General features: G+C 41.3%; 1 protein-coding gene across 2 annotated transcripts; it reads left to right on the top strand.

Annotated features, from left to right (window-relative positions):
• The first annotated feature begins 3,972 nt into the window (after window positions 1-3,972).
• cacng6b (calcium channel, voltage-dependent, gamma subunit 6b) lies at window positions 3,973-12,181 on the top strand. Of its 2 annotated transcripts, none has more exons than XM_044360392.1 (6): window positions 3,973-4,060; window positions 5,844-5,877; window positions 6,195-6,569; window positions 9,196-9,270; window positions 11,021-11,158; window positions 11,276-12,181. In XM_044360392.1, exons 3-6 carry the CDS (start codon window positions 6,206-6,208, stop codon window positions 11,494-11,496), a joined length of 798 nt encoding a protein of 265 aa, XP_044216327.1. In that variant the 5' UTR covers window positions 3,973-4,060; window positions 5,844-5,877; window positions 6,195-6,205; the 3' UTR covers window positions 11,497-12,181. The 2 variants fall into 2 exon arrangements, with proteins under 2 accessions (XP_044216327.1, XP_044216329.1); XM_044360394.1 differs by lacking the exon at window positions 3,973-4,060 and adding an exon at window positions 4,093-4,422.
• Window positions 12,182-14,524: the final 2,343 nt, after the last annotated feature.

Here is a 14,524-nt window from a genome sequence, read left to right as displayed (position 1 = left end):
CACATCTAGTTTATAAAAGCTGAAACAGTCTTTCATTTGTCCAATTTGTTTTCAGATGTTGATTAAAAACTGAATTTACATGATGCCTTTTATTTGTTGTGCTCCTCTCTTACGCACTTCCACATCCACCAACCCACTGCAGCACACTTTTATTCAAGTATTCAAGTGGTGACATTCACAGTTAATCATGGAGATGGAGTAGACTGGAGCCAAGTCCGGTCAGTTTCATTCAGTTGATGGCATAATTTATCAAGCCCTGTAGTTAATGATGATGTCCAAGCGATGGAGCCATTTCACAGTTACAAGTTATTTTATCAGATTGCTTAAAGTAAATTGCTATATATTACTTCTCATACTGCAACAGAGTGTGGGTGAGTGTATTTTCCACGACTCAAATCCTTGCATCCCATCGGCTCCTTTATTGCTGAAAACTCAACTTCGAATATGTTTTTGCAAATATATACTTTACATATACAATTCAAACAGGAAAATCTTCCAGATCATTTTACAATGCTGCTCATCTTATCTTAAAACAAATTCAGAGGTTTACTCTTAACCAAACACTCCATCTTCCTAAACCTAAACCTTACCATACCTAAACATCAGATACTATCATAAACTTATGGGACTCTTTTTCTTATTTGGTTAAAGTTACTTCTTCCTTAAGTCCTATAAGACATATTTAAAATGGTCTTCTGTCTCCGTTTTATTTATTTTCTCATGTCATATCCTGTGTAAATATAATTTGAAATAAGCACCTTTGGGTTTTTTTTCCCTCCCTGGACATTTATTTTAATGTTATTTGAATTTGGTTCATTTGGTTGATTTTGAACCTGTGTATATAAACAAAACTAATATTTACACCTCTTATCACATAAGTTTATATAATTATGAATTGCTGGAGAAGCATCTATGCTTGCTGTTTCAAAATCCGCCCAGATATCAAGTTGTTTTGGCCAATGCTTTTTTATTTCGATCAGTCCACATGAGTTCACAGTCCCGGTCAGCAGCAATAAATGCCATAAAGGCCGTGTCCACCTGGGATTTATTCAACAGGGAGTTCCTGTAAAACAGTTGCAGGAAATCATCAAATCTCTGACATGAAATAATGTCCTGTGTCAGCTCTATACTGCCCATTTCCATCTGCATCGCTGCACCCCACTGCACAAGACCCAGCAGCAGGGCCACTGATGCAACACTCTATACCCTGTTCCCTGAGGGCGAAGATAAAAAAAAAAAAAAAACAGCTCTGCCGGGCTGCTGGAGCCATATCCACTAGAGGAAACATGTTATACTGACCCTGCCTCTCTTATAGATCAGGAAACTCAGGCTGTCTAACATAGGACCTATTAAATGTTATTAGCAGCCCTCCCGGGCCGGTGCTGCAGTGAAGATTGTAAATACATTATCTCCCTCTAGTGGTGAATGTCAACCTCTGTGATGGTCATTGTCATTCTGAGCAGTGCTCCCCCATTGATCCTCATTCAGAAAGATAGAACACTGCAGCAGAGGGAGAGTGCAACACTGAAGTAGGATGGATGCGGTACTCTATGTACATGGGCCAGTTTGCATTCAACTTACAGGAGTTGAGATAATGTAAACATCTCTGCCAATAACTCAAAAACACAGGTACAAACAGAGGTCAGGTTAAATGCAAATATGCATTTTTGATATGTCACAGTAGGAAAAGCACTGGTGTAAATAATCGAATGATGGCTGAATTCCATTTAGCTGCTTTAGTTTCAAGGTCCTTGCTTCACGCATGCTGGTTCAATGTCACACTGGCCATGAACAGAGCCATCGTTAATTGTTATTAATGACACGTGCTCTGAAAAGGTCTTAGCAGCGCTTGTCAATCTTGGTAACACCTTAGATTACGGTCTGCAACATACAGCATAATCACTCCCAATTTACAGTGTAATTTTCTGTACTAACAGTGTACCAGTACAGTAGCTACCGATTCATATATGTAGGTACAAGGGAAGATTAGGAAACAGGGGCTTACAATCTGGGAATTTACAAAGAATTTATGCTGCAGGTATATTTAAAAGATCCCCTCCAGACATATAAAAAAATGATCTGTTTGGAATCATAATGTGTCTAATATGGTTTTTATACAAAAAAAGTTGAACCCTGTAATATTAGACGCATGGGTATCTGTTAGTTACAAATGCTATAATTATACTACAGTATAAATTCTTGTTAAATTCTCAGATTGAGTAAACTGACAGAACTGGACAGTGTATGTGGGATCCACTGAAAGTAAACTACTGTGCCTGTATTACATGGTAATGAAGGAACGTGTCAAGCAGTGCAACTGTGGATCAATGATGTGTTTAGTTTTTTGGACAACAATGTGGCACAGTGGGATAAGATTTGTCAGGCTTTGGATACACAAAAAATACCAGAATGATTTGTTTGGTTGTGGTCTTTTCGTGGGACATTAACAAAAATACAGATACATATAATATCGCTGGATATTCTCCTTTAATCGGGGAAATATTCTCACTCTCCACATATGAAATGGATGCAGCTATAATGTGCAGTGTGGGCAATGTGTGCATGGGTGCATGGGTGCATACATGCATACGAGCATACATGTGCACAGCTCAGCGTGTTCAAGCATAAATCAGTACTGCTGACAGGGGCACTTGAGTGATGTCAAGAAAAGGTTGTTCACATCAGCATACTGTAGATTATTGATGGCCTCGGACTGTCTGTGGACATTTTCTATCAATCTCGTATGATGGAGGAGCCGAGATAGGCTGTGTAATTAGAAGCAAAGTCATTTTAAAGAATTGACACACATATGTGCATTAAAACAGATAGCTGTCCTCCAGATTAATCAATTTATCATGGCTGTCATGTGCCCAACATGTTTCCCATATCTCTGAGAAAGTCTAACTGCAAACTGCGCCAGCTACACTGCAATCTCTCCAAAAAAAAAAAAAAGGAACAAGGCTTGACTGTTTTGGACATTGTAGGTGTTTATTTTCCTGTCACAGCCTACAGCCTGATTCGTCCCTTTCCTCCGATTCTTTCCTGTTCTGTCTCTCTGTCCCTGGCTCACTCTCAGTTTGCATCACAGTCCCCCCCCCCCCCCCTCCCCCCCCTCTCCCCATCCCCCCTCACCCTGCCCTCCCAGAGCGTGGCTGGCCGCTGGGGTTGGCCTCTCTCTCACTGTGCCACGTATGTAACCTAAACTGTGTAAGAGCCAAGCAGGGCTGGGCCACGAGAAAAGCTTTCCACAAAACCAGGCTGAGACTCAGAAATCTCCCAGGACCTTGTTTAGTGAGGAATGAAATAGGGCTGCACAATATCGTTTCCCTCTCCCAACATCTTCATTTCCGGATGGTGTAGTCCATATTTGCATCTACTGTACCTCGGATACTGTACCTCAGACCTTTTTATCCCACTTTCATCTTCTTTTTCCCATCTTTCTTCCACTTTATTTCTCTGTCTCCATATGTGTCTCTCTCTCTGTTGCTTTTTCTGTCTCCCCCGTTTCACTTAAACTCTCTGTCTCTGTCAGATTTTCACCTTCCTCACACTGTATTGTGTTGCTGTAAAATGCTATCCTGGCCCCTCTCATATAAACACAGGCTCCTCATTCGCCCTTACTTAATGTCATTAACAGGTGGCTGTCAAAAATAGACATGTACACACACACACACAAACAGCGAGGCCGTCACAGATACAGACATGTTTTTAATGGCTGGGCTGTCATCGTGTGCGTAGACCACCCTGCAGCACTACTGGTCATTGATTTAAGATCTACAACATGTATGGAGAATGAAAAGGGTGCTGTTGAGATTGAAAAGGAGTTGGAGGTGCAGTGTGGGGGCCAATACCAGTGCACACACACACATTTAATCATGAACCATATTAACCAACCAGGCTGCAGCCCCCTCCCCTGTTACACTCACTTTCCATAACTCTTACGTACCTCCTTCCCACCCCTTTTCCCTCTCTCTCTCACTAACTCTCTCATCGCTATTCTGCCCCTCTGTTAACTTTCAAGCTTCTCTTCCTCCTGAACTGAACAACACACACCAAACAGGTCAGACTTATTCCTCTTTTAAGTGTATTTTTTGCTTTCTCATGCCCACATGTCACACAGGTAGTGGTGGGTATTGATGGAGACATGATAGAGAGAGTTTCTCATCTCCACAATGTTTACAACACAAAATGCACTCGTGTGTAGCCTACAGGTTTATCTTCTGCTCAGCTGCTAAAGAACGTAGGTCAATGCACCATCGTTTATGTTGTATTATCAACCTCAAAAACACACGTGTATACATGCTTTGGATCGTCTGGTCTTACAAAGTGAGCATTTGTCTGTGTTATCCCGCCTGTAGAGTAGCCTGACATGTCTGACCCCTCTGATCATCCTGTGGTTAATATGGATGTAATGTGATCGAGGTTTGTAATTCTATGACCACTAACTTGGCTGTCAGCAGCTGCAGTCTTAATATTCTTTATTACAGTTAATGCTGGTGGGGTATTCTAATACATGGCTGCTATTCCAAACCTGTAGTTCCTTAGAGACATGCGTATATGCTTTAGGTTAGCTCTTGATATTAGAAGATCTTCACAATGCTCGCTCTCAACAAGTGCTGGGTGACATCGATGTTATTGTTTGTGTTGTCTAAATAAATGATTCCAAGCGAGCTGTAATTAAAACCTGCCACAATAAGTAACTCAAGAGTTTGTTTTACTCATATGACAACAATGTTATGCAGTAAATGACACCATGTTATGATAACACAATATATCTATATTAGAAAATATCCTCACAAATACCCTTGATGATGATTTTAACCACATTGCCTCTACTGTTAATCATACAGTAGTTACATTAACTAAAGTTTAATGTAAACACTGCCAGTGAAATACTTTAATTTCTAGACAGCATATTGCACTTAATATAAATTTAATGCAAAATATTGTATCACTGCAGACAAACATAAAGCCTTGTATTTAGTGGGTTCATGAGGTGCATTGCCTATATAAAACCTCTGATGCTGTCAGCGCAAAGCTTTGAATTAAGTGATCCACCAACTGTGTGTGGCCTGCTGGTGCTGCCTTCCTAACTGGCAAGGCCTGTAGCCACCACTATGTGACCTGTTGGACTGCACGGCAGAGTTAATTACTGCACCCCACACTCTGTCAAAGGGTTCAGGCTTGAATTATCACCTCTCATGCACCCGGCGCAGTACAACCACACCGTTGTCACTCACGTTGTTTAAACTGCTTCGAGGGCCCCTCACTCACAGTTCGGAATAGTAAAAACGACTTCATAAGCCGGGACATAGCTACAGTGCGTCTGCCAGTAACACACACACACACACACACACACACACATACAAAAAGTCAGCCATGGCTGCAGGTTCCTAGTGTTTGCTGGTACACGTAATGCAGGATGAGAGGTATTTGTGGCAACCCATTATCCCTTAGATCAGAGGGGATCTTAGTCTAAGCTCGAGATAGTGTACCTGCTCAGGGAAGAGCTCTGTTGTCAACTCCTGTGGGAAAATAGAAGATGGGAGGTCCAGTCTGGCGCTGTGGTGTTATCTCTCACCTTGACCCAGCACCAACCAACTCGACTAGCTCATCCAGCCCAATTGTTTCTTCATCTGAAGCAAAATCTGCCTTTCAGGGAAACGCCATATGGCTTATCTATTGTTGGCTGAGAGCATGTCATATGGCTTTTAGCAGGGAATACTGTAGATGCTGATAAAGCTGTTGGAAATTAAATATTACGCTGGTGATGAAAGGATTTTGCTCTTGTGAAGCATATGCTGGCTGCTCTTTCATCTTTTTGTTTCATCTCTCTGTTTCAGAGGACTGGATGGAAAACAGACACTGGCTCTCCTGGTTCTCGCCTCCATCTCTCACCATTTTATCATTACCTCACTTTATCCACCCCCTACTTCACTGTGGCTTTATCGCTACCTTTTTAAGTCCAATTTCAGTGTCCAGCCCACTTATTTTTACTTGATGCTCTGTTCTTTCTGACTGCTTTTACTCAATTTGCCCATCTATCACAGAATAGCACCCTAAACACCCATCCCCTCATTTTCAACCTTCTTTACCCTTCTTACATTTTCTTGTCTTTACATCTTCTATCTGTCCCTCCGATCTTTAACCTAAGTGCCCTGTCTCTTTCCCCGCTCTTCCTTGGACATCTCTAGTCGAGGTCAGTATGTGGTCCAACTTCTTTGTGCAGCAGGATGAGGATGGTCGCATTGGGGTGGCAGGGGCTATCCAAGGTGGGGGTTTGGGCGGCATGAAAGGTGGAAGGGGACAGAGGCGAACCAACAGGATGAGTGACAGCCTAGAGGGGAAGATCAAGCTGGCATTCTTCGTGTCTATCATTGGTGTGACCCTGACAGTGTTGGGCATGGGGACAGAGTTTTGGGTGGAGCTGGCCCAACCAAAGAATTTCAATGGCAACCAGACCTGCCAGATGGCGCATTATGGCCTGTGGAAGGGCTGCATCCGCACCCTATGGGTGGCTGACATAGACCCAGAGAGGACAAGCTGCGGCCCCACTGAACTACCTGGAGGTGAGACTCTGGCTGTGTGAGTTTGTGTTCAGCTGTCTGTCTGTCTGTCTGTGCTGTGCTGTCTAGGAGGTGAGCAGGTGAGATTTCTGGAGGGAATGTGTCTGTTTTGTTACTCCGACTGTCTGCTCACGTCTGCTTTTCTGCAGCTGAATTGCCCAGCCATGCAAGTCTAACCTTAAGGCTGCCTCCATGCTACAATATGAAAGTGAATTGATAGAAAAAAGGGTCAAAAGATGTTTTTGAAAGGTTGCAAGTTGTTGACATCATTGAGAAAAAAAAAACATGTACACTTAATCGCCACAATTTTTCTTTGCCATCACCATTGATGTGAAAACAGAGGGAGCAGGCATAACTAATATGATGTATGCCCTCTGGGAATATATGTACATCCGTAGGTCTTTTATCTGAGCCCATAAGGGACTGAGGAAATGCCAACACCATTGGTTTTAATAAAAAAATATGCATCCCAACAGTAAAATCTTAAAATTTCTGAGCGACATATTTATGATTTTTGATTTTTTTTCCCCGTGCATACATGTATATCCTCTGTAATCTTGCAAAAGAATAGAGGGGATGGTGGTGTATGTGATGCCGCCTGCATACATATGTATCTAGGTCATCCTACAGATAATGTGCAAATTAAATCATTAAAGAAATACGATGCTCGGAAACAGATCCAGTGGAATGAGATATTGCAAGCGTTGGACACACACAGTAATGCTGTTTTCAATTGTTGTCTCATTGCGACAACACAAAGCAGCGCACAGGTACATGTAACATCACACAATATAATCTCTGTGATTCACAACATTGGCAGTGTAATGAAGCATTATTAATTTCAAGGTTTTCCCTTGACTGGGTACCTAATCATCTACTGTTGTACACACAGTACAGACAAGTGATAAAAGGGCAGACCACAGGTTTATTGTGTTGATGAACATCCATGTTTAGATTTGTGACAGCTCTCTCTAAAAGCTCTTTATTCAACTTGACCGTGGTTAGGTTCTCCAGGGTGCGTTGATTATCTGCATAATGACCTATTTCTGTCTGAAAAGCGAATGCAGGATATGGAGAGAGGCAGGTATTGGAAGAGCTCAGATAGAGATAGGAAGGCTTAGCAGGAATCACTGCCTATCTCAGGAAATCTGCTGAGACACAGCAAAGCTCTGAAGAAACTCTGACAACAGGACAAAATCTCCCCTCATATAGCAGAGTTGTGGATCACATATACATAAGTACTATTCACATACATCACCTTGAACGATGTGTCACAAGATTGTTTTTCTATTCAGCTTTCAAGGATTCATCTTGCCTGTCAAAATGATCCACATCTCTGGCTGCTTCTAGCGAGCAGATATATATCTATGCCTCCGAGATGGTCTGTTGGTGTGTGAGAACAGCCAGTATGCTTCTGACAATCTTTCTCACACGTCCTAACACTGTTGGCCCATGCTGCCTGTTGCAGATGGCCGTGGGCTCGTCATGTTTGGAGGAAAACAACTGTTTTGCCATCTCTGCTTCTCTCTGTTTCACATCCCTGTTTACACATGCCTCTGGCTTCCGTCCTGAACAAAGTGCGGCCCGCTGATGCCGCGCCTGTCATCTCAAGACCAGCTATCCATCTTTGCTGCCTGCTGGAGAGGAACATGACGACTTAATAATTACAGGCTCAGCAGGGATAGTGATAGCAAAACAGGTTGAGTGTAATAGCATAATGTGTTAAAAAAAAAATCAGTCGGCTGATAAATGGTGTGTCTGCCTCAATAAAAAAAAATCTTTGCGAATGTGTTCAGGCACAAACATATTTGTGAGTGAAAGAGATGTGTGAGAATGTGTGTGTGTATGTGTGTGTGAGAGCTAGCATGTGGTCATCTTAAAGCACACATTCAGTGGGTGAATATCTTCACTATGCACTTGTGAAGCCAAGTGGAATCTGACTACTTCACAGTTTTTGTCTAAATATAGAGAAGGGGAAATGAGGGAGAGGGACAGACAGGGACTGAGGGAGAGTGTATGTCTAATGCAGTATTAAGCAACCCCTCTGTGTTCCTCCCCCTCTTGACATCTCCTGCTCCCTACACCTCCTTCTCCATCTGTGGCTCCCCTCTCTCTTCCCCTGCTCTCACCACCCCTCCATCTGCCCCCAACTCACTACTCCTTTTCCCTGCTATCTCATCCTCTGAGCCTCTATCCATATTTCTTTTGCATCCCCCTTCGTCGCTCGCTCACCCCCCATATCTTCTCCCCCTCACTCCTTGTCCTTCTGCAGCCACGCCTCTCCATTTCTATCCTCCATCTGCCCCTTCTCTCTCTCTCTGTCTACCTCTCTTTCTCCCCCTCTGCCATCCACTCTCAGCGTTTTACCGTCTCTCACCCTCTCTGGCGGCACCATATGTGCAGTGCTGGGCAGTGTCTGTGTGTGTGTGTATGTGTATGTGTGTGTGTGTGTGTATGTGTCTCTGGGTATTCCAGCTAATGCTCGACAATTGGATATAAATAGGAATGATGCCTGGAAGGACAGAGTGCATGGATGCATAGTAGGCACATCACAGAAGACCAACGGCCATCCATAGGAGTGTGAGTGTGTGTTTGTCTTGTTAGTCTGATCTTTTCTCTTTACCTACAGAATCCAACTGCACCTACTTCAAATTCTTCACCTCTGGGGAGAACGCAGTCATATTCAAGAAGACGACTAACAAGAGTGAGACATTCACATACCCTCCTCAGTTCCCCTGCAACCTTTGTGACACATACAGATACAAGCTGAAGTTACACTACAGCCACTATCAATAAAGATGTTCACTGGTGGGCTCAGAGGACCATGCTGGTGGTTTTTGCATGTTTTAGGCCATTAACCTCTGTAGCCACCCATTTTGTGCAGTAAACCATAAGCTATCAGACTGATGAATGTGTTTACCCTGCTGCCCAGGCGGCCCACTGGTTTCAGTGCAGATTTAAGATCAACTGGCTGAGACTTGAAACTTACATCACAGTAAACATACTGTAAAGTTTTGAAAAAGTCCTTGTTGGTGCATTCATGCTGTGATATGCAGTATATATATGTATATCAAACCTGTTTATCATCACTTGGATAATGGGATCTGATAGTTTTAGCCATGCCAGCAGTGTGGCTCTCTATGGTTGGCGATGTTGGTCTTGATCTGTTAGTCACAACTTTAACATCTCAACAACTTTTGGATTGCCATGAAATTTTGTACAGACCTTCATTGTTCCCAAAAAATTAATCATACTGACTTTGGTGATCCTCTGACTTTTCCTCTTGCGCCCATCACCAGGTCAGTTGTTTTAATAGATCCAAATACCCCCACAACTAATGACATTCCCATCAGCCTCAGTTGTATTTTGTGTTTAGTGCTAATTAGCAAATGTTAGTATACTGATACGCTAATGGTCAACATAGTGAACATTGTATTTGCTAAATATCAGTAAGTTAGCAATGTCATTGTACACATGTTAGCATTTAGCTCAAAGGTGCTGGTGTGGCTGCACTCTTAGTCATGTCTCCCTAAAAGTGGTAGCAGTTTAGCAGCCAACTTGCACTTATGTGAATTTCCACCAAGCACTCGAAGACACCAATAGGGACACTCTTAAAAATACTAGACGTGGTGTCAAGAGCATTATCACAAAACAAAGTAATGCAACTTTAACAGAGCATAAAGTTGAATAAATGTTCACTGTGATGATTAATTCACAGTTTTAAGTCTCTGCAGATTCATTTTTAAATCATACAGGCATGAACAAATGGCTGCCATGGAATATAGGAACAATGCATTAATCCCTCTAGGTATTGCTGGCAACAAAACCACAGTTGTAATAGTCTGTAATATATTGCTTTTATTGTTGTTTTATCACCTCCTTTTTGGCTTCTTCTGCCTTTCACCAACAAGACTCATCCCCAAAGCTCATATCTGTTGTGCTTTAATTAATAAATTAATATCTGTGTGGTGGAGTGTCAAAAAACACAAAACTGGCACTGGCTATTGTGAAGTGTTGATCAGCTTTTTGGGTTGCACCTGTCCAGGTTTCCGATGCCAATAAAATTTGTTTTAAACAGAGCCAGTACGGGAAGTGGCACAATTCACACCATGTTTGTATTTTTGACACATCAAAATGAAGTCGAATCAACTATAAGCCCAGTAGAATCAAGTTTTTGAGTTGAAGTGTTGAAATGGCTGATTTTAATTAATGGCTGGTTGGTTTCTAGTTCACAATACCTCTGTCATCATTGCTGCAGACTTCTGAGAATGCATGAACATGCATGAAGCTACAGATTTCAACTTTAAACAAACTTATTTTCACATATTTTGTCATCCATTTTTCCATTTTACCCCTAAAACATATACACACATAGATGAAAGATTGATTCTTTGATTTAATTCAATTCTAAATGCTCTTTTCCTGTTTTTATTCCTTGCTGCTCTTCTTCCTAGGCTTGAATCTAGCAGCAGCTGTCTTGGCATTGATAAGTCTGACCATGATGGTGATGGGCGCCATCTGTATCATCATGTCCCTCAGCAAAGGAGTTCCCTTCTTTCTCAAACCAGCATCCTTCTGTTTTATCCTGTCAGGTGGGATCAGGGTTACCTCACTGACTGATTACTAGCAAGACAATGATTTGATCTTTATGATCAGTTGTAAGATTTTAATCTCTTTCAACCCTCCATTATTTCTCTCCACCTTTGCAGGCGTCCTGGTCCTTCTCTCTATCCTGATATTCCACCAATCAGTGTTGGCCCTGCTGTCCAGTGACCACTCCATACCAGTATACCATGAGCTGTCCTGGTCCGTGATGTGTGCAGGCTCAGCGGGAGCCATCCTTATTTTTGGAGGTCTCCTTTTCGTCATCCTCTCGCTTCCTTTCAGCCCCTGGCAGAAATGCTTGCAGCACAAAAACAGCGCCACTTAGCACTCAGCACTTAGCTAAAATATGCATACAGTATTCTTGATGTCTTGCTTGAGATCCAAGTGTAAAAGTCTGTTTCCTGAGGGGTGCAACTTTGAGCTTGCTTTTGGCATTTAATTTGTCAGAGCGCTCATACAAGGTCTTAATTACATAAATGAAGAGAAGTCAGCAACACATGAGGAAACCCTCCAGGTTTAGGTTTTGCAAACATTTGTTCCAGTGTTTTTAGTTATAAATAGATGGAAGGACTGACAGGGCTCCTGCTAACAGTTTAATATGAAGCTTTATGTGTGTTTACTTAAACAAGTATCACAAATAGACTTGTTGGCCTGCCAAGAGCTGTACAACCACACATAAATCTAATGTCTCTGCTAGTATAAGGAAGGTGAATAAAACATTTTTTTACATGCTCAGCCACTTTTAAATCTCTGTTTAATATGGAAGTCCATTTCCACAGAGGAGGAAATATAAGAAAGTAAAAATATAGAGAGAAAAAACATGAGAAGTTTGGCATGATGCAAAATTATGAGATTGTAAGTCAAAGTTTTGACTTATTAAATCAAAATGATCAGAATCTGTTACAAGGTACAAAGAATGTGTTTTGGCGTTTATTTCCACAAATGTAACAAAGGAGAAAAAGAATAAAAAGAGAACAAAAGTAAGGTGATAATAAATAATGAAATAAAACAAAAATATTTTTAAAATTAAATTTAAAATATGTAATATTTTACTGTAATAGTTGTGAAATGGGATATAAAACTTGGAATTAAAGATTGACTGTGCAAATGATGGATACTAAATCAGAAATTATGACACAATATCCCAAAATTTTGCCTTACTATGAGTTTTTTTTTATATTTATCATTCTTATTTTTTTCCTGATGGAAATGTTCTTCCGTAGTTTGAAATTTCATAGCACCATCAGTGTGTATCACCATCAATGCAGCAACATATATTTTGTTTTTGATCATGCTTACAATCAGTATGGAGGGGGTCCTGCTCTATTATCTATTACATATTGCCTTGCCATATGGATAGAGTCAATACTTAATATTCTAGCAGCAAGTGCAGCTTTTCACACTTGATAAACAGGAGACTTTAGTTTTCATTATTTATTACTTATGTGTGTTTTACAAAAATTATTGGGGGAATACTGCTGAAATTTATCAGATGAATGTATGTTGAATTAAATCAGCTGTGAGAGGATTTTGTATATCAGAGAATTGTATGGACTCACTATGTACATAACATGTATGTGTTTATATTTTATGAATGGTCACTGTTTTGTAGTGTCGTCTCCAGTCACTTTATTTGCAATATGTATACAGTAAATACACTTGATCTATATCATAGGATGATCACCTTATCTCTCTGCTGGGAAATGCTATTTTACGAAATATATGCTGTGCTCATTTCTACTTGTATAAATGTACAGTTTGTGGCACCAGTTTTAGTTATCATTAAAGAGATTTGACATAATATTTCTCTTTTGTTTGCAGGCATGACACTCGCTCTGCCCTCAAACTTGACATTCACCCATTTTCACCCTTCTTCCAACAGTATGACTCCTAACCTCTTTGCCAAACATCCCCCTCCCCCCAAAACCCGCTCCTCTATAATTAGGCCAGAGCTCATCGCAATGCATTTCACTGCAGAGGTTGGGAAACCTTATCCTTGAATTTCAACTATGTACCCCCCGGCCTACTCTCATACCTCTGTGCCCTCTCATCTCCTCCACCCCTGACCTCAGTGCGTCAGTTTCCCTGCTGTCTCCAGGGCCCACTGGTCCCTACTCCTCCAGCCCACCCCCCCTCTGCCCCACACACAGACTGATCAGAGATGTCCCAATAACTACTTTCACACCTAGCCCACTAGGGAGTGGAATCACATATGCTCACATGCTCACCTGCACGCACACACACTCTTTGACACATGTATGCTTTTAACTCCCAGTGAGAAGAAACTGAATCCACATGACACACTATCCTGGTTGTATATATAGCTGTTAATAGTCCTACTGAGACTGTGTGACAAGTGTTGCACATGCACTAGTTGCATGTTTATAAATGGAAATGGGCTTCCTAGAGTTCTTGATAGAAGACATGTAGATTGTCCACAATAGGTTGAAAGTCATAGAGGAGAAAAACCTCCTGTGGTATTGTTAATATATTGCCAAAAATATAAATGGCCAAATACTTAAAGGACACGTTCACAATTTTTCAAGTCTGTCTTAAAACAATAGTCAACTGCCTAAATGAACACTGAAATAGGTTTCTCTTGCCATTATCATTCCTCCTGTTCATACTGGCCATTAGAAGATCCCTTCATAATGCACTTACAATTTAAGTGATGGGTGACAAAATCCACAAGCCTCCTTCTGTGCAAAAATGTATTTAAAAGTTTATCTGAAGTTAATATGAAGCTTCATTAATTTAGTCAATTTAGTCAAATCAAGTAAATATCTTTCAACGTCACCGTCCTTTTTAGTGCCAAAGTTCCTCTTTTTGTTACTATACTTCCGCAACTCAACAGGTGCTGAAAAGACTGTAAATGTGGCAGATATGACTAACTCAGACTGCTGAAACCTCATATAAGCTTCAGATAAACTTGTCAATACATTTTTGCAAAAAATGACTGTATGGACACACTGTGGATTTTGGCCCCTGTCACTTACATTGAAAGCACATTTGAAGAGGATCTTTTAATAGCCAATATGAACAGAAGGAATGATTACAGCGAGGAAAACCTGTTTCTCTCTTTATATGGGCCTTGTGAATCTATCCTTTAAACATTTGTTACCGTAAACTGTGAAGAGTAACAGTGCCTGTGTAGTAGATTACATGAGTTTGCTTTGGCAACCTCTCGCCGCTGCATCACTGTGACTGTAACAACATTGCAGAAGGTATGATAATACTAGGCAAAGACACTCCAGATAACTAATCCTCGAGGCTCAGGGGCACTGCTAGGAATCTCAGGCCCGCTGTCAAGATGTGACACAGCTGCCTTCCCCCTGCCCGAATGCATTTGAAGT

This window comes from Thunnus albacares, chromosome 8 (genome assembly GCF_914725855.1).
Source record: "Thunnus albacares chromosome 8, fThuAlb1.1, whole genome shotgun sequence".
Lineage (NCBI taxonomy): Eukaryota > Metazoa > Chordata > Actinopteri > Scombriformes > Scombridae > Thunnus > Thunnus albacares.
The sequence above is the reverse complement of the archived record's forward strand: the minus strand, read 5'-3'. Positions and strand labels throughout refer to the sequence as shown.